The sequence below is a fragment of the Carcharodon carcharias genome (assembly GCF_017639515.1).
Source record: "Carcharodon carcharias isolate sCarCar2 chromosome 29 unlocalized genomic scaffold, sCarCar2.pri SUPER_29_unloc_9, whole genome shotgun sequence".
In the NCBI taxonomy this organism is placed as follows: Eukaryota; Metazoa; Chordata; class Chondrichthyes; order Lamniformes; family Lamnidae; genus Carcharodon; species Carcharodon carcharias.
In genome coordinates, this window is record NW_024470682.1 from 80,420 (window position 1) to 103,161 (window position 22,742).

The window sequence follows — 22,742 nt, forward strand, 5'->3', positions numbered from 1 at the left end:
CTTTCTAGCTCAAGAGATGAGGGAAGTGCAGAGACATGAGCTTTGCTACATCCTGAGGTGGTGAAAGGTGCTATAGAAATGCAAGTCCTTCCTTGTTTTTCCTTCTTAAAGCCTTGTAACTCTCTGCAGAGCACCTATTATCCCACAGACAATCAAACTATTCTGTGAAGACATTGTCCAAAAGCAGATCTGATCTCTCGAGAGCTTTCGGACAAGAGGTGAGGTCTCATTAACTCCTTTCTCTTTCAGAACTTCAGAGTTAGAATCTGAGGAAATATCTGGGAGTGGACGATGATCGGGAAATCTTACTTCCTCTTGTCACTTCTCCAAGGTAATATCAATGTCAGCTCGGACAGATTTATGGTTAATAGTCTTTGTAAAAGATCATTCTTATTGAGCTGTGATTGGGAACCGATTCAGCAGTGAGCCAGTGTACAAACTCACACCAAGTCCCAATCACCCATCACCCCTGTGCTCACTGATACACACTGACTCCCTGTCTGACAGCAGCATTGGAGGAGAGCAGAGATCTCAGAGGGTTTTAGGGATGGAGGAGGTTACAGAGATAGAGAGTGTAGAGGGGGGATGGTGGGGTAAGAAATCAATGATGAGAATTTGAAATTTGAGTCATTGCTGGACTGGGAGCCAGTGTAGGTCAGCGAGTGACAGGGGAGCGATCGGCTGAATAGAGAAGCAGGGATAAAAACTGGGGGATGAGGTCTATCCTGATGTTAGGACTCGGATAACAAATCTCTGAAATTTTGTGTCTTTTGCTGATTATAGTCAGAATTTCCCATGAAGAAAACACAGCAGCTCCTAGAATAGACAGGCTGTTCAGTGTCACACTTCCTGTCCATTGTCACCATGCTAGAAATTTCAAAATGGTTGCAACATAACTGAAAGAGAGAAGGAAGGCAAAGCTGTCTGTGTGTAAAACTGTCAAATATTCTGAGTTATCATGATTGTCTCTGATCTGCTGCAGAGTTTATATTTCACAGAATAATAGCACTTTGCAGCTCAGAGAGAGACCATTGACTCACTGCCTGAAAGGGCGGTGGAAGCAGATTCAACAGGAACTTTCAGAAGGGGAACTGGATAAATACTTGAAGGAGACATTTTGCAGGGCTGTGGAGGAGAGAGAAGAGGTGAGAGTGGGACTTATTGGACAGATCTTTCAAAGACCCAGCACAGGCTCGATGGGCCAAATGGCTTCCTTTTGTTCCGGATCATTCTACAATCTGATAAATTAAGCCCCACACCAATAACTCTTAAGGCTCCCGCTGCAGGGATGGATCTTTGAGAAGAACAGGGAACAAGAGGTTTCTGGTATCATTTTCAATTTTATTGACAATTACATAAGAGTATAGATTTGTTGAATATTTGAGTCTCTAAAGCGTAGAGGTAATCTGCTGTTATGCCCAGATCTTGTGGTGGTAACCTTGTCTGGAGGTGTCTTTAATTGCTCATAGTGATCTGTGGGATTGTCATTCTTGGATGTTGTCCCCGGTTTCAATTGGCATTTTACCCTTGATGCAATTGTGGAGGCATTAAACTAACATGGCAGAGGATGGGATCCCGAGAGGAGGTTCAGCAGAGGGAGATGCACCGCCAAAATTAGAAGAGAGAGCAAATGAACCTGGAAGGCAGAGAAATTATTGGCCAGTTAAGGCAAAAGATAGCGTAGCAAAGTTGGATTGTATTTATTTTAATGCAAGGAGTCTAACGAATAAAGCAGATGAGTTGAGGGCACAAATACCACATGGATGTATGGTGTCATTGCTGTCACAGAGACATGGTTGAGAGAGGGTCAGAATTGGCAGCTCAATATTACAGGATACAGGATCTTCTGGCAAGACAGGGAAGGAGGTAAAAGGAGAGGGGGTATTGCAAGATTGATCAAGGAATCAGTTATTGCAGTGAGGAGGGAAGACATCTTAGGGGGCTCCTCAAATGAAGCCATATGGGTAGAGCCTAAAAACAAATAAGGAGCAATCAGATTGCTGGGAGTGTTCTACAGGCCCCGGGACACTCAGAGAAATAGAAGTGTAGATACAAAGGAAAAATTCAGAGAAGTATAAAAATAATCGGGTTGTAATGGTGGGGCTTTTCACCTTCCCCTACAATAACTGGGTTAGTCATAGTGTGATAGTTTTAGAGGGGGAAGAATTGTTAAAATGCATCCAGGAGAGATTTTTAAGCCAGTACATAGAAGATCCTACAAGAGAGAGGTCCGTCTTGGACTAAATTTTAAGGAATGTAACCAGGCAAGTGGTAGAGGTATCAGTGGGGGAGCATTGTGCAGATAGTGATCATCATTCCATTAGATTCTAGGTTTTTATGGAAAAGAACAAGGATGGGCCAGAAATGTGAGTTCTCAATTGGGGGAAGGCTGATTTTAATAAGATCAAATATGATTTGGCCAGAGTGGACTGGGAGCAGCTACTTTTAGGGAAATCTGCGTCAGAGCAATGGGACTCATTCAAGAAGGAAGTAGGGAGAGGACAGGGCCAACATATTCCAGTAAAGGCAAAGGGTGGGACCAACAAATCCAGGGAACCCTGGATGTCGAGAGATTTACAGGATTGGATAAAGAGAAAAAGGGAGGCTTATGGCAGATACCGAGGGCTCAAAACAGCGGAAGCCTTAGAAGAGTATAGAATGTGTAGGGGGAATGTTAAAAAGGAAATTAGGAGAGCAAAAAGGGGGCATGAAGAAACATTAGCAGGAAAAATGAAGGAAAATCCAAAGTTATTTTGCAAGTACATTAAGAGTAAGAGGATAACTAGGGAAAGAGTAAGGCCCATTAAGGACCATATTGGTAATTTGTGTGTGGAGCCGGTAGACGTAGGTAGGGTTCTAAATGAACACTTTGTGTCAGTGTTCACAAGTGAGAGGGACAATGTGGGTATGGAAATCAAGCAGAAGGACTGTGATATAGTTAAAGACATTAGAATAGAAAGTGAGGAGGTTCTAAGTGGTCTGGCAGGCTTAAACGTATATTAATCTCCAGGCCCGGATGAAATGTATCTCAGGCTGTTGAGTGAGGCAAGAGAGGAGATAGCAGGGGCACTGGCAATAATTTTCAATACCCCTCTGGCCAGAGGAGAGGTACCAGAGGACTGGAGGACAGCCAATGTGGTACCGTTATTCAAGAAGGGAGGAAGGGATAAACCAGGGAACTACAGGCCAGTCAGTCTAACCTCAGTGGTTGGGAAACTATTGGAAGCAATTCTGAGGGACAGAATTAATCTACACTTGGAGAGGCAGGGATTAATCAAGGACAGTCAGCATGGTTTTGTTAAGGGGAGGTCATGTCTGATCAGTTTGATTGAATTATTTAAAGAGATGACCAAGTGTGTAGTTGAGGGCAATGCATTTGACATAGTCAACTTGGACTTCAGCAAGGCTTTTGATAACGTCCCGCCTGGGAGACTGTAAACAAAAGTAAGAGCCCATGGGATCGAAGGCAATTTGGCAAATTGGATCCAGAATTGGCTGAGTGGCAGGAAGCAGAGTGTGATGGTCGAGAGGTGTTTTTGTGACTGGATGCCTGTGTCCAGTGGGATTCCACAGGGATCATTGTTGGGTCCCTTGCTGTTTGTGGTATATTCAAACGGTCTAACCTTGAATGTAGGAGTTTTGATCAGTGAGTTCATGGATGATATGGAAATTGATGGGGTGGTAAATAGTGAGGAGGATAGCCTTAGATTACAGCAGGATATAGACGGGCTGGTCAGATGGGCTGATCAGTGCCAAATGGAATTTAACCTGGATAAGTGTGAGGTGATGCACTTGGGCAGGACAAACAGGACACGGGAATACACAATGAATGGAAGGACCCTGGGAAGTGACAAGGATCAGAGGGACCTTGGTGTGCATGTCCACTGTTCCCTTAAGGGAGTAGATAAGGTGGTTAAGAAGGCATATGGAACACTTGCCTTTATTAGTCGGGACATAGAATATAAGACCAGGGAGGTTATGCTGGAACTGTATAAAACGCTGGTTAGGCCACAGCTAGAGTATTGCGTGCAGTTCTGGAACCCGCATTATAGGAAGGATGTGATTGCACTAGAGAGAGTGCAGAGGAGATTAACCAGGATGTTGCCTGGGCTGGAGAGTTTTAGTTATGAGGAGAGATTGGATAGACTGGGGTTAGTTAACCTGGAGCAGAGGAGATTCAGGGGGGAACATGATTGAGGTGTATAACATTATGAGGGACATAGATAATGTAGACATGAAGGAACTTTTCCCCTTGGTGGAGGGATCAATAACCAGGGGGCATAGATTGAAGGTAAGGGGCAGGAGGTTTAAAGGGGATGTGAGAGAGAGTTTTTTCACGCAGAGGGTGGTGGGAATCTGGAACTCACTGCCTGAAAGGGTGGGAGAGGCAGAAACCCTCATAACATTTAAGAAGTATTTGGATATGCACTTGCGCTGCCATCACATACAAGGCTTTGGGCCCAGTGCATTAATGGGATTAGAATAATTAGGTACTTGTTTGACCGACGCAGATTCAATTGGCCGAAGGGCCTTTATCTGAGCTGTAGACCCCTCTGACTCTATGACTCTATGGGCTGAATTTCCTGCCTGTCGGGTGGGTGGGCCTGGATATTTAAATGGTGCAGGATGATGTCAGGGGTTTCTCCTGATGTCATCCCGCATCATCATAGTGTCGCTGAGCAGGCCCCGCCCCCTGCTCACCAACGGGAAAATTCAGCCCGATGACTCCATGCAACAGGACTGTACGGTGTTTGAGGAGCGGGAATGGATCTGATTTATCCTCGGTTAGGCCTCACCGCTGAGCCTTTGTGTGTAATGACTCCATAGGACCCTGGTCCTGAACAGAAACCTTGGAGATGAAGTCCCGTCCTTTCATTGAGGATACCCTCCATTGTGTTGTGTGGCACTAGCACCATGCTGGATGAGCAGGTTATTGTTGAGTCAATGCCTCTTACTGTCCATTACACCTTTATCACTTTGCTTATGATGAAGAGTAAATTGATAAGGTGGTGATTGGCCAGGTTGGATTTGTCCTGCTGGATTGGACATATCCCTGGGCAGTTTTTCACATTGCAGGTTCAGCAGCCCCTCGGTTCGATGCGCTGTAAAGGACATTGTCCAAGAGCAGGCACAGTGGAGTGTCGAGAGTCACAGTGAAAATCGTGTAGGTGATCTCAAAGCCTTGTAAGGACTCTGCCAGCCAACAGCCTGAGATGGACACACATGTGGACAGTACTGACAAATGCCAATGGGCCTCTCATGTTCTTACCTTGACAGGCTGTCCCCACCATTTCCCACTGCCAAGTTGTTGAAGAATATCGGATCACAAAGAATCCAGTATGATGCCCTGCCTGTCTTTAGAAATGACTCCCCGGGAGATGCCTTGCTCATCCCAATAAGGTCAAGTTGAATCAGGAGATCCTTCAATGATGCTTCCTCAGTTTCTGTAGTTTAGAATCTTCCACCATTCCCTCTTGCAACTGCTGGCATTTGTGTTGTGCTAAATGGACTAGATCAATTGACAGACTTGCATTCTCCAACAGGTGTAATGTTGGAGCTCCTTTGAAACTGCCAATATTGTTGAAACGTTCTGCATATTTCAATGTTATGTCATGAACTGAGGTGAAAGGGTAGTATGTGAAACTGGGACAAACATAAATACATTGGCTTTTGGCCAGACCAGACAATCCTGGCAGTGGGTGGGGCCAGAAAATCCCACCCCTATGGGACATTTTCAGTTTAATTGATGTGCCCAGGGAGATCAATAAAGACAACAATCCACTATTTATTGCCAAGCCACATCAGGATATGTGTGAGAGGTGGAATATCGATCACCGCTCCTCGTCTCGTCGTGTACATCATCGCCATTTCCTGGTTTGTCAGTCACCACATGTATATGTTCCTGATGGGTCATTCTTATTGCTTGAAGGTTCCCTGTTGTGTAGGGTCTGTTTGGATCAGCGCACGGCTCTTTGTAGCTGCATCAGCCTTTGCTCTAGTGCCCTGCCGCTGTCAATGGCCCTTTCTGCCACAAGCCTTGCAGGATTGGTGGAATGCTGGGCATTTCCTTGGTGCCTGCAGAAGGCCACACCTTCCACACGTCTCACTAGGTTTGGATGTTCTAGTGAGTGTGTCAACAATTGATGTTGTACTGAGGACCTGTAAGCTTCGTTGACCTGCGAGGATCACTTCGTATTTATGTCCATCCTTGAGTAGCTCTTCAATGCTATAGGTTTTGGTCTTATCTAGCAGATTTTTTTGGAAGGCTTCCATGGGAGTGGATGCAATCACCAACTCAACAACTCTGTCTGCAGGCTCTGTGTTTTAAATCACAGTGCGTACCCTTTTCTCTACATCAGCTGCTGAAGTGGTCTATGGATTGTGTAGGCTGATGAAATGACATAAACTCTAGTTGATGAATATGCAGTTTAACCTGATTCTGAATCTGTCTTCCAATGTCGTCCATATCTATTGGGGATCCTTTCGCTCTCCTGCTGTTAATCCTGACGTGTTCAGCCTGTGTAGACCTTCATTCCCAATCGCGAGGTGAATTTTTATGACTTGCTCGTCTGGTTCAGTCACACCTGAATCAGGAAACCAGAGCTCTGTACGCTGTTTAAACATTCTGAATTCAGATAGTTGGTCAGCTACATCCCAGTTCAAACTGGGGAATTTCGTGGACATTCTGACAATATTCCTTTGACCTTCCTTCTCCTACAGGACCTGGGATGAGTGTCGCTTTAGCCCCTTTCGTGTGCTTTTCCGAAACTCCGCCCACGAAGACGGGTTGTGGCAGGAACACACCACGGAGTAATGGAGTCTTTGTTTTTTATTCAATTTGCAGTTCAGCAATCTCGAAGCCGCCCGTTATAATCACTAACTTCTCTGGCCTGATTTTTATAATGGTTTTTGTGTGTTTGACTCTCCCTCGCTCACTATCGATCCAGCTCAAACCCTGGTCACTCGCCTTCCCTGACTGAGCTAACCCGCTGCTGGTCCTGGCGATACACGCTGTCCCACTCACTGACCTACAGGCCGTGTGCTGTAATCTCACCACGAAGGATCCGTCTGCTCCCCAGCTCTTTACTTGAGCTCTTTCCCATCACTGTGTCTTCAAAGGTTTCCTGAGCAGTCAGTGCACTGCGATTTCAACCCTCTCTGATGCTGTGTCTCTGTTGTGGTCTGACCAAAGCGTCGAGGGTCGTCTCATCTAATGTAACTCGATCTAAGGCTGTTCACCACGTCATACCTGTACTGAATCTTGCTGCCAGAATGTTTGGCCACTGCTGATTACCATGTTGTGTTTTTATAATGATATAAAGGCACCAGCCACTGATATGGAATTGGGTAAATATATTGTGGGTTCAGTTATTTAGAATAGGGACATGAGAACAGATATACAAGGATAGAAAGCTGGGAGACACCTGCAGCCAAACTGTGTGAGCTGTGTTCTGCTCACAGGCCAAAGTGAAACTTAGACTGGATGGTGTTATCATCCCAGCTGATGTTACTACTGGGCAAGTCAGATCCCAGGGTGGGACTCAGATTGATAGGTCCTAACTTTTATTTTTTATTTAGGAATGTGGAGTGCGGCTACTGAACAGAGTCACAGGAGTCATCTGATGAACTTCTAACTAAAGAATAAAGCATTTATTAAACTAGGAAAGACCAACTATATGACATTACCCCTTCACCCAGACCTATACCTTTACAGATTCATAAGTAGAACGCAAGTTACAATAGCTATCTTATACTCTCATGTTCACACTAAGTACACAGTCCATGTAAACCAATAGACGACCTGTGGTCAGGGACACCACATTCTGAAACTAATTGACAGAACCCACTTGAAACAAATGCTATGGGTCTCTCCTCATCTGACCCCAGACGCTTGTTACACTGTGAGCCAACCAGTCTCACTGAACTGAGATATCCATATGAGGGTTTCCAATCTCCACTCTCCAAGAACTCACTTTGGAATCTTCTCCAACATGACACTTTCACTCAGACACCTTCCACAAGGGGCCACTTTCACTATTTCAAACTCTCCTTCCCATGTTGCTGCCCCCTGGATCGCCACGTGCATTCAGCCTTCCTTCCACGCCCTGTCTCTCCAATGCTCAGCCGTGTCAATGGCACACCAGGATTCACATGGCCGTAGTAATGAGTCACCAACCTGTGGTGTCTCCTAGGATCTTCTGGCTTCTCGCAAGCCTATTTTGCTTTAGGCCTGTGTCCTGCTGCTTTCTCCCTTTATGTTTGGAGCCTTCTTCTGCTCCTCACTCTTAACTTCACTTAACAGGGCCTTTTCCAGATTTGATAAGAAGGTCTTCTTGGGCCCTTTCTCCTGTTCCACTCGATGGTTTTGGTGTCATCTTTACTTTGGGATTTACTATCTGTCCCTCTCCTTTGCTGCTTCTCCTGGCAACTCCTTTCAACAGAACTGAAAGTACTTTTCTGTTTTTCTCTGTCTCTGTGGGTCATTCCCTCTGGATCACTGTTGCTAGGCAACAGAACAGTTTCTTTTACCTTCTGTTTGTTTTGACTTCATAAAAACTCATTAGATAGGTGGCTTCATTTAAAGTGAAACCAAAACTCAAGTTCCCCCTTTTCTAAACATCCAAATACAGAAATACAAACTAAACTTGAACCTAAAGATATACCTTATGCCTAACACACATAAATACACATAGAACTTCCTTAAGCCAACCCAAGTTCCTAAAAATCACATGACGCACTTCCCTTCGAGTGATGTCATGCTGCTATCCCTGAAAGGCATATTACAACAGTGTTATCACTTGGCAGGTGATGTGTGCCAGGCAGACCAAGTCCATGAGAGAAAGATGGTCACACGATCATAATGATTTTTCATTTTTTTATTTATTATGAGATGTGTGCACTGAATTCAGAAGCCATAAGTCCACCAAGACCTTTAGAGATTTAAAAAAATAAATTTAAATATTTGTCATCAAAATAAAAGATTTCAAGAACATGCATAAGACTACAATGACTGCTATAATGACTCCTAAAATTCCTAATTAACCTGACTCCCAGTTACACTCCCTTTAAGGCAACAGACCAAAAATAGATGTTAGATTTAAAACAAACTCAGCAAGAGAACGCAATGTCCTGGACAGTGGAATTCCAAATGGAATTTCCTCAACTTCAGTTCTGTTGGATAGCAGGTTTGTGCACAAACAGGGTCCAGAGGACCATGAGCCAATGTAGAATTAACTTTTCCGCTTGTGTGTCGAATCTCTTCCATCCATTGTGAAAACTTGTGGAGATCATTAGGTGTCCTGTAGATGGTCCACACTGCAGCCACTGTGCCCCAGTGATGGAGGGGGTGGATATCGAGCCTAGTGGATTGAAAAAACATCCAGAGTTAAATCTTGATATTTCTCTCCCCAGTTGGACTGTCACAAGAGTGGAAATGTAACACTCCACGAGAGGTGACAGCGCAGGAAGGTTCGGGTGTACAGATTCCATGTCATTACAGTCATCCAGCACGTGTAATAGGGTGAGAACGTGTCGGAATCTGGTATGTGAAATGGTACACATGGAATACATGGAATACATGGTCTAGAGGGACCATAGCCTTTCACTCCAAGGATCACAGTCACGAGTTACCACGGTTCCACCATTGGACCCGGCTGTCTGGAGACCTGAAAGATGGTGACTGTTCCCTGATTATAAACAACATCAGACGGGAAGATGCAGGACCTTATTTTTTCAGAATAGAATTTGACAATGGTCCGAGCCATAACTATTACCCTGTAACCCAGCTTCACGTTTCTGGTAAGTGCGGTGTTATAATTACTCAACAATTCACATCCAACACTCAAAGGGAATTAATAGTGTTTGATTTGCTTGTTTTTTGACTGTGTTAACCAGCGTCACTATTTTTAATGATTTGTCTATATCTGCTCCCAGATCCATGAGCTTATTGTGTGTGATTGAATCCACATCATAGCTGTAACGTAAACCGAGCTGAGGGGTGATGACACATCCCCCCCCCAAGTGAAGTGTCTCCTCCCCACTACACCTTCCACCCCTCACACTGTCCATGTAAACCCCCATCCCATCTCCAGCCTCTCTTTACCCCTCCAAAGTCCTTCAACGTGTTTCCATCTCCCGAATCCGTTCCCATCGTTCCCGGAAGTCCATGTTTGAATTCCTCCAGTCAGGTTCCCACCCCAGCCACTGTGCTGAAACAGCTCTTATCAAGGTCACAAATGGCATCCTGTGTGACTGTGACAAAGGTAAACTTTCCCTCCTTGTCCTTCTCAATCTGTCTGCAGCATTTGACACGCTCTACACTCCATAAACTTGAGGCCATCCAAAACTGCTGACCACCTCCTTACTCACACCAAGTCCCATTCCCTTATCACCCGCTCTGCTCGATGACCGAGACTGGCTCCTGGTCAAGCAAAGTCTCAATGTCACAATTTTCATCTTTGTTTCCTCACTATCCCTGTAATCTCCTCATCCTCCTCCAGCCCCTACAATCCTCCCTATCTCTGTAATCTCCTCCAGCCCCTACAGCCCTTCCTATCTCTGTAACCTCCTCCAGCCCTCTGCAACCCTCCATATCTCTGTAAACTCAACCTGCCCCTACAATCCTACCTATCTCTGTAACCTCCTCCAGCCCTCTGCAACCCTCCATATCTCTGTAAACTCAACCTGCCCCTACAACCCTCCCTATCTCTGTAACCTCATCCTGCCACTAGAACCCTCCCTATCTCTTTAACCTCATCCAGCCCCTACAACCCTCCCTATCTCTGTAACCTCCTCCAGCCCCTACAACCCTCCCTATCTCTGTAACCTCATCCAGCCCCTACAACCATCCATATCTCTGTAACCTCATCCAGCCCCTTCAACCCTCCTTATCTCTGTAACCTCCTCCAGCCCCTACAACGCTCCCTATCTCTGTAACCTCATCCAGCCCCTTCAACCCTCCTTATCTCTGTAACCTCCTCCAGCCCCTACAATCCTCCCTATCCTTGTAAACTCCTCCAGCCATCTACATCCCTCCCTATCTCTGTAACCTCATCCTGTCCCTACAACTCTTCCTATCCCTGTAAACTCCTCCTGCCCCTAAAACACTTTCTGCCCTTGCAAATTCCTCCAGTCCCTACAACCCTCCCTATCTCTATAAACACCTACAGCCCCTACCACCCTCCCTATCTCTGTAAAATCCTCCAGCCACTGCACCCCTCCCTATCTCTGTAACCTCCTCCAGCCCCGGCACCCCTCCCTATCTCTGTAACCTCCTCCAGCCCCCTACAACCCTCCCTATCTCTGTAACCTCCTCCAGCCCCTACAACCCTCCGAGATCTCTGCGCTCCTCCAATTCCGGCCTCTTGAGCTTCCCCCGATTCCCATCGCTCCACTATTGGCGGCTGTGCCTTCAGCTACCTGGGCCCTAAGCTCTGGAATTCCCTCCCTGAACCTCTTTGACTCTTTCTCTCTCTCTCTCATTCTCCCTCTCTCTCTCTCTGTCTCTCTCGCTCTCTCTCTCTCTCTCTCTCTCACTATCCCTTTTATCCATCTTTTAAGATTCTCCATGACACCGACCTCTTCTGGTCAGCTGTCGCTAATATCTCCACATGTGTCTGGGTGACATACTTTGTTTTATGGCGCTCCTGTGTAGCACCTTGGGGTGATTTGTCATGTTAAAGTTGTTGTGTAAATATAAGTTGTTGCCCTTTGACCCTCGACCCCAGCTTGAGTCTTATTTTTGAGGGAATGTACAACCTCCTTAGATTTCTGTCCAAAATGTAATTTGATTATTTTTTTTGAGCCAATGCCAAGCCCCGATACCGAGCGAGAGCCTCCTCATTTGCTGAGTTTAAGCTGATGAGTCAGCCCCTTAGTCCGTAGAGGGGACTCTCCTCGGTAATGTGCAGCCTTGTTTGTGTCTCTCCACAAGCGCATGAGGGGTTTGTACAGAGGCTGCAGCGCTGGAGGGGGTCTGCACAGGGGTCCTGGCCTGTCCTGAGCTGGTTTTAGCAAGGACCACTCTGGCCTTGGCAGCTGAAAGCCAGCCATTGGACAGAGGGGGCCTGTCACAAGGAGCCTGTTAGTCACTCCACCCCGTGTCTCCTGTGCTCGGATCCAGACCATGTTGGCTGGTGGATCTGGCTCAGGAAGGGTCCTCCCCATGGGACCCCCAGATGGAAGGTGGGTCGAGCAGATCATTCACTTGCATGTTTATTCTGCAGCTTTGATATTTTAAGATGCTAAGAATGTAGGAACATAAGAAATAGGAACAGGGGCAGGCCATTCGGCCCCTCGAGCCTACTCTCGCTGATCTGATTAAAAACAACATCAGACGGGAAGATGAAGGACCTTATTTTTTCAGAATAGAATTTGACAATGGTCCGAGCCATAACTATTACCCTGTAACCCAGCTTCACGTTTCTGGTAAGTGCTGTGTTATAATTACTCAACAATTCACGTTCAACACTCAATGGGAAATAACACAAACTGTGACGTTTACATATTAACACAAAACACAGCTTATTATAACACACTGTCTGATTCTCAATAACCTGGTGATAGCTTCCAGTTCAGTCCTAAAGCAAACTCTAATACTCACTTTAATATCAATGATTAAATGTATTGACTGTATCCATCAATGTTATCAGGTTATCCACTCCCACTGATCTCCCTAAACCTGTTTGAATGTCTTTCATATCGACAAAAGAAAGATTTGCATTTCTATAGTGCCTTTCACCACCTCTGTACGTCGCAAATGGATTCACAACCAATGAAATAATTCTTGAAATGTAGCCCTTGTTGTTATATGGGAAACACAGCAGCCAATTTGTGCACAGGAAGCTCCCAGAAACAGCAATGTGATCAATAACCTGATCATCTGCTTTAGATGCCGGTTCAGTGATTGGTTCAAATGTTTTCTCTCCTGCTGGGGACAGGATAGAATTTAAATCTGTCAGATTTCGGAGAAAGTAACAAGCCGGTTTGCCAGGAACTGTGAGCTGATCCCCCACCCTCACCTGGGATTGTCAATTCAATTGTCTCGAAGTGGAAGTGAATTCATCTGAGTGACAGAAACTCCACTAAGTCTGAAAATAGGAAATTCTCTCCTGATCATTGCAACCTCTCAGATCTGATATCATCCTTGCAAAAGTGCTTTCTCTTGTGGGACTGTGATTTCTATTTGAACTGATGCTTCACATTATATTTCTCTAAAAGGATCCATTCTCTGTCTGTTAGATTTCACAGATAAACCCACGATATTCCCTGCTGAAATTATTGCAGGAAAGCGTGTGGATGTAAGCTGCACCTTCAGCACAACGTGCAATGGAACAGCAGCACCTGTCTTAACCTGGGACACTCCCACTGACGTACCTGGATCAGCCTCAAACACTGTAACTCAGCATGGTGTCACTCTGACCTATACTTCTGTTCTGACCCTGATCCCATCACTCAAACACCACGGACACACTCTCAGCTGCAGAGTGAGATATCCATCTGTTTCATCGGAGCGGACCCTCGTACTAACTGTGCAAGGTAAGTATGGACACCCTTCATTCTATATTAGCTGTAATAGAATAAAATGTGCAGAGAAAGATCCCACAAACATCACTTGGTTGAAGACAAAACTGGTCTTTTTTTAATGAGTTATATTGACCAGGGAGGGCTCTTTCTTGTAATGACCCTTGGGATTGTTTATCCCTACCTGATAGGGCAGAGGGGGCCAAGGTTGAGACTATCAGTGTGTGGCAGAGAATGAACATGGAGCAGTGGAGGGATTCATAACTATCACTGTGGAATGTGAGTGTGGAGATACATTTGTTTGTTTGTTGTCACCGTGGTCTCCATGGAGCCATTGGGATCGTATTGTTTTTAATCCAGTTTTCTTCAATCCTCGCTCAGTCCACGTTATCCACACATCCAATCTTTCCTCTCCCTTTCTGTTTTTGCTCTCAGTTTCTCCTTCAATGGTTGTCAGGACAAGGCAGTCAGGTCTTCGTTTCCAATCTCCGTACTTGATGACCTTTCTCTCTCTAACTGTCCTGAACAACCCTTTTAATTGCTGAATGTCTCCTCTTGATCTAAGCCACTCATTGGTCTTTCCGTCCATCCAGCTGATTCTGAGCATCTGGCAGCATCTGTGGAGAGAAAGACAGGGTTAGCGTTTCGAGTCCGTATGACTCTTCTTCAGAGCTAAAGGGAAGTAGACATGTGGTGAAATATATCCTGTCTAAGGGGGGGGCGATGGGACAGGTGGAGCTGGATAGAAAACCAGCGATAGGTGGAGGCAATGGAGAGATTGTGAAAGATGTCATAAACAAAAGGTCAAAGGGTTGTTAACAGTGGTGGTATTGGATAAAGGAGGTGCTAATGGTGACATTAAGCAGAGTGTGATAATGGGCGGACCAGGGGGTAAGCACTCTGGAAAGAGACAGGTGGCCCTCGTGGGGGTGTGGAAGGGGGAGGGGACGGTGGAGGGAATAAAGATCGAAAATAGACTAAAATCTGTGGATAAAACAATCAATAAAAATGGAAATGAATTTCAAATAATAATATTGAAAATAAGTGGAAAAAAATTAACAAATAAAACAATTAAAATGAATATATAAAAAAGGGGGTCAAAAAGCAGTGAAGATCGAGGAGAGAGTTCATGATCCGAAATTGTTGAACTCAATATTCAGTCCGGAAGGCTGTAAAGTGCCTGGTCGGAAGATGAGGTGCTGTTCCTTCAGTTTGTGTTGAGCTTCACTGGAACAATGCAGCAGGCCAAGGATAGACATGTGGGCATGAGAGCAGGGTGGGGTGTTAAAATGGCCAGCGACAGGGAGATCTGGGTTATGATTGCAGACAGACCAAAGGTCTTCTGCAAAGCAGTCACCCGATCTGCGTTTGGTGTCTCCAATGTAGAGGAAACCGCAGTGGGAGCAGCAAACACAGTAGGTTAAATTGAGGGAAGTGCAAGTGAAATGCTGCTTCACCTGGAAGGAGTGTTTGGGCCCTTGGATGGTGAGAAGGGGGGAAGTAAAGGGGCAGGTGTTGCACCTTCTGTAATTACATGGGAAGATGACATGGGTGGGCGTTGAGGTGTTGAGGGTGATGGAGGAGTGGACCAGGGTGTGCTGGAGGGAATGATCCCTATGGATTGCCAACAGGGGCCGGTGAAGGGAAGATGTGTTTGGTGGTGGCATCATGCTGGAGTTGGGGGAAATGGCGGAGAATGATCCTTTGAAAGCGGAGGTTGTTGGGGTGATAAGTGAGGACAAGGGGGACCCTATCATGGTTCTGGGAGGGAGAGGAAGGTGTGAGGGTGGATGCGTGGGAGATGGGCCAGACATGGTTGAGGGCCCCATCACCCACCGTGGGTGTGAAACCTAGGTTAATGAAGACGGAGGACATGTCAGAAGGGCTGTTTTGGAAAGTGGCATCATCGGATCTGATACGACGGAGGTGAAGGAACTGAGAGAATGGGATGGAGTCCTTACAGGAAGTGGGGTGTGAGGAACTGAATTCGAGATCTGTGTGGGGGTCAGTGGGCTTGTAATGGATATTGGTGGAAAGTCTATCACCAGAAGTTGAGACAGGGAGATCAAGGAAGGGAAGGGAAGTGTTAGAGATGGACCATATGAGAATGATGGAGGGGGGAAAATTGGAAGCAAAATAGATAAATCTTCCCAGGTACAGATTGAGCATGAAGCAGCATCGAAACAGTCATCGATGTTTCGGAGAAAGAGTTGTGGGAGGGGATCTGAACTCCACACTAGAGACTGGACTTGGAGGGTTTCTCAGCTGAAGGCACAGCCACCAATGGTGGAGAGATGGGAATGGGAGAATGTGCAAGGAATTGGAGGAGCGCAGAGATTTCGGAGAGCTGTGGGGTGTGGGGATTGCCTGCTGATTGTTCTCTGTCCTTGTTCCAGATCCCCCACAGGAGACGATGGTGTCCATCAGCAGATCCTCAGGTGGGATAAGAGAGGGAAGCAATATCACATTAACCTGCTCCAGTGAAAGTGTCCCACCGATATCTCATTACACCTGGTTCAGGATCGAGGGGAACACCAGCACCCAGTTAAACACAAGTAGCCGCTCTCTCTCCTTCACTCCTGTAACACGGGAGAATGATGCAGGTTTCTACTGCACAGCGAGGAACCCAGTGGGTAACAGCACCTCCAACATTACACAACTGAACGTACAATGTAAGCATTTTACTCCCCCTGTCTCTGCTTAAAACTCAAACACTTTCTGTCTGAGGGCAGCTTCCTTGCTGTGGTTTAGCATAACTAGCATCACCTCCCTGCTTTTTTCACCCTGTGCCTCTCCGAGATACATAAGGAGATATTAGAACAGGGACTGAAAGCTCAGAGAAAGAGGCCGGATTTCAAAGAGTGTCTGAAATGAGGAGAGAGATAGAAATGGAGAGGTTTACGGAGGGAATTCCAGAGCTCGGGGCCCAGGCAGCTGAAGGCACGGCCACCAATGGTGGAGCGATAGGAATCAGGGGATGGTCAAGAGGCCGGAATTAGAGGAGCGCAGAGATCCCGGAGAGTTGTAGATGCTGGAGGAGATTACAGAGATAGGGAGGGTTGTAGGGGCTGGAGGAGGTTACAGAGATAGGGAGGGTTGTAGAGGCTGGAGGACGTAACAGAGATAGGGAGGGATGTAGAGGCTGGAGGAGGAAACAGAGATAGGGAGCGTTGTAGGGGCTGGAGGAGGTAACAGAGATAGGCAGGGTTGTAGAGGCTGGAGGAGGTAACAGAGATGGGGAGGGTTGTAGGTGCTGGAGGAGGTAACAGAGATAGGGAGGTTGTGGGGGCTGGAGGAGGTTACAGAGATAGGGAGGGTTGTGAGGGCTGGAGGAGGTTACAGAGATAGGGAGGGTTGTGGGGGCTGGAGGCGGTTACATAGGTAGGGAGGGGTGTAGGGATGGAAGGTGGTTGCGGAGTTAGCGAGTTTTATAGGGGCTGTAGGAGGTTACAGGGATAGGGACGGTTGTGGGGGTTGGAGGAGGTTACAGAGATATGGAGGGTTATAGATGCTGGTGGAGGTTACACAGATAAGGAGGGTTTTTGGGGCTGGAGGAGGTAACAGATATAAGGAGGGTTATAGGTGCTGAAGGAGGTAACAGAGATAGGGAGGGTTGTAGGGGCTGGAGGAGGTAACAGAGATAGGGAGGGGGTAAGGAGGAATTTGAAACGATGTGAATTTTAAAATTGTGGCATTGCCGGACCGGGAGCCAGTGCAGCTCAGTGACCAACAGGGAGTGATGTGTGAACGGGACTCGGTGTGATTTAGGACAGGGGGACAGCAGAGTTTGGGATGAGCTGATGTTTATGGAGAGTGGAAGATGGGAGGTCGGGCAGGAGAGTGTTGGGATAGTCGAGTGCGGAGGTAACAAAGGCAGGAATGAGGGTTTCAGTGTGAAGATTCTATCTTACGCTCTAACTTTGTTATGACGTAGGCTCATTGTTGTACTTCCCTCCTCAGATAAGCCGGAGATTTCCCAGCAGTCGCAGTGCACTCGGAGGTCAGAGGGGGTCACCTGCGTCTGTGTGGCCAACTCCAACCCACCCGGAGACCTCACATGGCACCTGCCCAGTGCCAACATCAGTGGTAACCAAACACAAGGAGGTTTTGTGTCCTGGCAGGTCAGAGATGGGCATATGGTGACTGGTTCCCTCACCCTGATGAGACCCCGGGATGAGGAGGGAGTGATGGCATCCTGCTCGGTTCAAAACCCACATGGGGAAGCCATGTTCAAGGTGTATCTGTGGGTCAAATGTGAGAGAATCGCTCAGGATCGATCTCCACTCAGCTGGATTGATCCCTAAACTCGAGAATTCCCTCCCTCAACCTCTCCACCTCTCTCTCTACCTCCTCTAAGATGCTCTTTACAACTTACCCCTTTGACCAAGCTGTGAATCGCCTGACCTCATGTGACAATGGCAACACTTGGTCAAATTGGAGCCAGGCCGTTCAGGGGGTGATGTCAGGAAGCACTTCTTCACACAAAGGGCAGTGGAAATCTGGAACTCTCTCCCCCAGATAAGCTGCTTCATTGGGTGCAAGATAGAAAGCTTTGACACAATGTCCTTTCTCAGCAATACTCAGGTTCTCCTCCCCAACAACAAAATATTATATTTCAATATTACATAGATTACATCGAGAAAAATTATATGTAAATGTTACATAGATTACGTAGAGAAATGCAACAGCTGATTTGTGCAGAGCAAGATCCCACAAACAACAGCGTGAAAATGAGGTGATAATTGATTATTTTAGTGAGGTTATTTGATACATATGTATAGAAATTAAAGATATAATTACACATTTAGGGAGGGAAACCTGTCCATTTGAACAGGTCTGGGTGTATATGTGACTCCAGTCTCAAACACCAACATGGTTAACTCTTACCTGCCCTCTGAACTGCTCTCCCAGTTTGGGTCAAACCAGTGGTTCAGGAGGAAGTACCCCCAGCACCATCTCAAGGGGAAACTAGGGATGGACAATAAATGTCAGCATTGCCCGAGAATGAGTATTTAAACATTGAGTGAGTGTATCGCTTCTCGAGATACATCGGAGCATCATTCTAAACCTGTAGTGCAGTAATTAATGGCTGTTTTTACAGGTAGAGACTCCAGTAAATGGACAGTAGGATTGCTCACGGCTGGGATCGTGTTGAGTGTTTTACTGGCTGGAATCTTCATCTTCATCTGTGTGAGAAAGTAAGTCTGAAGATTTAACTTGATTTTAATATAAACATTTGCTTAGGACTAATTGGACAGATTTTACAAAGGGCCAGCACAGGCACGATGGGCTGAGTGGCTTCCTCCTGAGCTGTGAGATTTTAAATCCTTACATCGAATGTGGCTGTCACTGGTGAGGCCGCTTTTAATTGCCCATCTCTAATTGCCCCTTGAGAAGGAGGTGGTGAGCTGCCTTCTTGACCCGCTGCAGTCCATGTGGTGTAGGTACACCCACAGTGCTGTTAGGGAGGGAGTTCCAGGAGTTTGACCCAGCGACAGTGAAGGAACAGTGATATATTTCCAAGTCAGGATGGTGAGTGACTTGGAGGGCAACTTCCAGGTGGTGGTGTTCCCATGTGTCTGCTGCCTTTGTCCTTCTAGATGGTAGAGGTCGTGGGTTTGGAAGGTGCTGTTGAAGGAGCCTTGCTGAGTTGCTGCAGTGCATCTTGCAGATGGTACACACACTGCTGCCACTGTCTGTTCGTGGTGGAGGGAGTGAATGTTTAATGTGGTGGATGGGGTGTGGATCAATCGGGTTGCTTTGTCCTGGATGGTGTCGAGCTTCTTGATTCTGTGCTTTGTGCAGAAGTGATTTAAAGAGAGAGTCCCAGTCGTTGGTGTAAGGTTACAGTGGGCTCTGTGTCTGTGCTGCACTGACTCTCTGCTATATGATAACCACGGTGTGATATTGTGTTATTGCAGGAGAAGGACAGCGATGGAGGAGAGGGTTTCAGGGACCAGTGACATTGCATTGACCTCCAGTCCACTCTCTGTGAAGCACCAGGTACAGGAACTGTTTACACTCACTCCAAAGCTTCAATCTCAGTGTGTAGACAACACGTGTCCCAGATTCCCAGCCCAGTTACCCACTGATTTGTACCTGTGGAGTCAGCAATGGTTCAGTATCGTGCTGTCTCTCTGTTTTGACATAGCAACCGGTAAAGGCTGTTGTTTAAAATCCCAGAGGGAAACTTTAAACAACTGTCATAACCTATATTTCCCAGTGGAATGTTTGAGATGCAGCTCTAAATTCAGGAACAAGACCACCAGTTCTCAAGATGATTTTATATCAATCTACATGAGACATTTATTAACTTACACTAGTTAAACATATGCACATGTCTACAAGCTAGTATTATCATAACTTTATAACAACTTCCCAAACTAATCTCCTCTAAGACAACCCATAGACTTTAAGCAGACACCAGGCAAAGCATTTTCACCTCACAAATTCCAAATGAGGTTCCTTTCACTTAGGTTCCTTTGCAGACAGGTGTAGGCTTACATCTGCTTTGATGTTACAAGCCTCTGCTCTGCACACACAAAACTGCTCAAGTTATACCCAGCGTTTGAGTGTATTGAAGACGTAGATTGATAGGCTCTTGATTGGTAAGGGGATCAAAGGTTAGGGGAGAAGGCGGGAGAATGGGTTTGAGATACTTATCTGCCATGTATGAATGGTGGAGCAGACTCGATGGACCGAATGGTCTAATTTCTCCTCCTATGTCTTAGTCTTATGGCTTCTCTTTGAAGGTCAATTCGCAATGTATCATCAGGACCTTTGAACTCCATCTCTTCCAATAATAAATCCCCTTTCATCGAATCAATTTTAATGGTAATATAAACATTGATTGGTTTAAGATTTCTCTCTCAGGCTTTGAATGCTTTATTTAAAAATGCAAATTACCACTTTACCTCTTTGTTTGCATCTCAAAACTACTATACATCAAAGCACACAGACTGGCTGGCTTTAATCCAATTAAAATATTCACAGACACACACAAAGACTAAACCTCATTAAATAGACAGTTTGCAATTACAATACAAACATAAATAGATGAATAACACTCTGTCTCTATCCCTCCTCTATCCCTCTCTCTCATCCTCTCTCTGATTACAAGGTTCATGTTATTGAACCTCACACCAGGCACCTGAGTGCAGAATCCAAGCAGGCACTCTCCAGAGCCATTACCGAGGGAGTGTGAGACTGACAGAGGGTCAGTACTGAGGGAGTGCTGCAATGTCAGAGGGTCAGTACTGGGGGAGTTCTGCACTATCGGAGGGTCAGTACTGAGGGAGCGCTGCACTGTCGGAGGGTCAGTACTGAGGGAGTGCTGCACTGTCGGAGGGTCAGTACTGAGGGAGAGCTGCACTAACAGAGTGTCAGTACTGAGGGAGTGCTGCACTGTTGGAGGGTCAGTACTGAGGGAATGCTGCACTGCCATTTGTGGTTTCTTTTATACGATATGAGAGAGAGAATTAAACGAGTCTGCACAATAATTTAACCCTATCATTGCCAGTAAATGATATGAGGATGTCTTCTGTTTCCATTTCTCTGTAGGATGAACAGAACGTGCTGATTACTGAGCCCCAGGACACAACCAGACACACAACTAGCGAGGGGGAGACCCCAGCTCTCCGGGATCTCTCTGAAGGTCCAGTGGGAGTCAATGCTGGACATGGGAACCCCGACAAACCCAATGACCTTCTCTACGCCAACATCAACTTTTCAAAGCTGCCCAGCGGTGACAGGACTGTGCACAGGAGCGAGGACATGGAATACACACAGATCAGGTTCCAGAAAAACTGAGTGTGAAACAGGGAGCGGGGCTGTGGTGTGTGTGCAGCCAACATGGCCAAATAGTAATGAACAGAAATATGATGTTGCTCAACTTTTTTTGATTGGTTCTGAGTGAGCTTTCTGAATGCTGCACCTTTTTCCATGCTGTAAAAGATTGTGAGAAGCTTATGGGTTATGTATAATGCTACATCTGTTAATTCAAGGTGAGGTGAGAGTGACTGCCTTTGACATCAAGGCTGCATTTGACCGAGTGTGACATCTAGGAGACCGAGCAAAACTGGAGTCAATGGGAATCAGGGGTGGGACGAAAGTATAATAATTTACATAATATTTTCCTGGTTTGTTGTAAACTAGGTTTATGGGTGTGAGTGGAGATGGGTCTTTCTGTGTGGCTTAATTATATCTGGAGTCAGGTAGTCTGCAAGCTTGAGATTATCAAAAGAAGCTATATATAGAAATGTACATGAAATGCTAATGAGTGAACATGGAGGCTGTCTTAGCATGTAAGGTGTGAAGGGAATTTGCATTTTTAGATAAGGGAAGGGATTGTTTGGATTTCAAAGGGATGTTGGTCTGTTTACAACGAGGCCGATAAGCAAGGCAAAGGAGTGTGTTTATTTTTCCCAAAGGTTATTGACAACATTGGCAACATGAAAGTTTTTATATTATGGGAAATGTATAATTTCAAAGACATATGGAACAATGCAATTTACATATCAAAGAGAGAGAAACATAAACAAAGGAGAATGAAAGGCTATGCTGGGGACTATGTAAAATCTAACAAAGGTGTGTGAATCAGCCTTGAAGAAGCCTCCAGGCATTTGTCCATAGGTCTGTTATGTTCAGTGACTATAGATCGAGAAAGCCATTTGGAATTCCACTCTCAAGTGTGTACTGTGTTAACTTGCTGGGTTTTTTTTTTAAATCTAAAATCTATTTTGGACAGTTGACTTAAAAGGGTTGTACTGCTCACCTCCCGACTCCCCAACGCCTGTCCACCATCTTCAAGGTTAATTAGGAAGTTTAGGATTTGTTATAATAGTAATCGTATCCTTATGTGTGCGCTTGAAATCTTGCATTTTGTTAACAAATATTAAAATTTATTTTTTAGGATCTCGAAATGTCTTGGTTGACATTACTCCTGAATTCAGTGCACACATCTCATAATAAATACAAATTGCTAAACCGTTGTGATAGTGTGACCAAGTTTCCCTTGTGGATTTGGTCCCCCTGGCACACATCATCTACCACATTATAACAGAGGGAAAACTCTCCACTGGTTGGAGCCATACCCAGCACAAAGGAAGATAGTTGTGGTTGTTGGAGGTCAATCATCTCAGTTCCAGGACATCACTGCAGGAGTTACTCAGAGTAGTGTCCTCGGCCCAACCATCTTCAGCTGCTTCATCAATGACCTTCCT

The 22,742-nt window shown here is 45.8% G+C and overlaps 1 protein-coding gene across 2 annotated transcripts in view; it reads left to right on the forward strand.

Annotated features, from left to right (window-relative positions):
* The first annotated feature begins 264 nt into the window (after positions 1–264).
* The window catches only part of LOC121274120 (myelin-associated glycoprotein-like), a 292,428-nt gene continuing 269,950 nt past the window's right edge, over positions 265–22,742 (forward strand). Inside the window, exon 1 of one of the 2 annotated variants that reach the window (XM_041181294.1) lies at positions 265–331. In XM_041181294.1, coding sequence (XP_041037228.1) covers positions 292–331 — 40 coding nt within the window. In that variant the 5' untranslated portion in view covers positions 265–291. Of the gene's footprint in view, positions 332–12,354; positions 12,427–22,742 lie in introns of those variants that run through there. The other variant, XM_041181292.1, reaches the window with a different exon arrangement.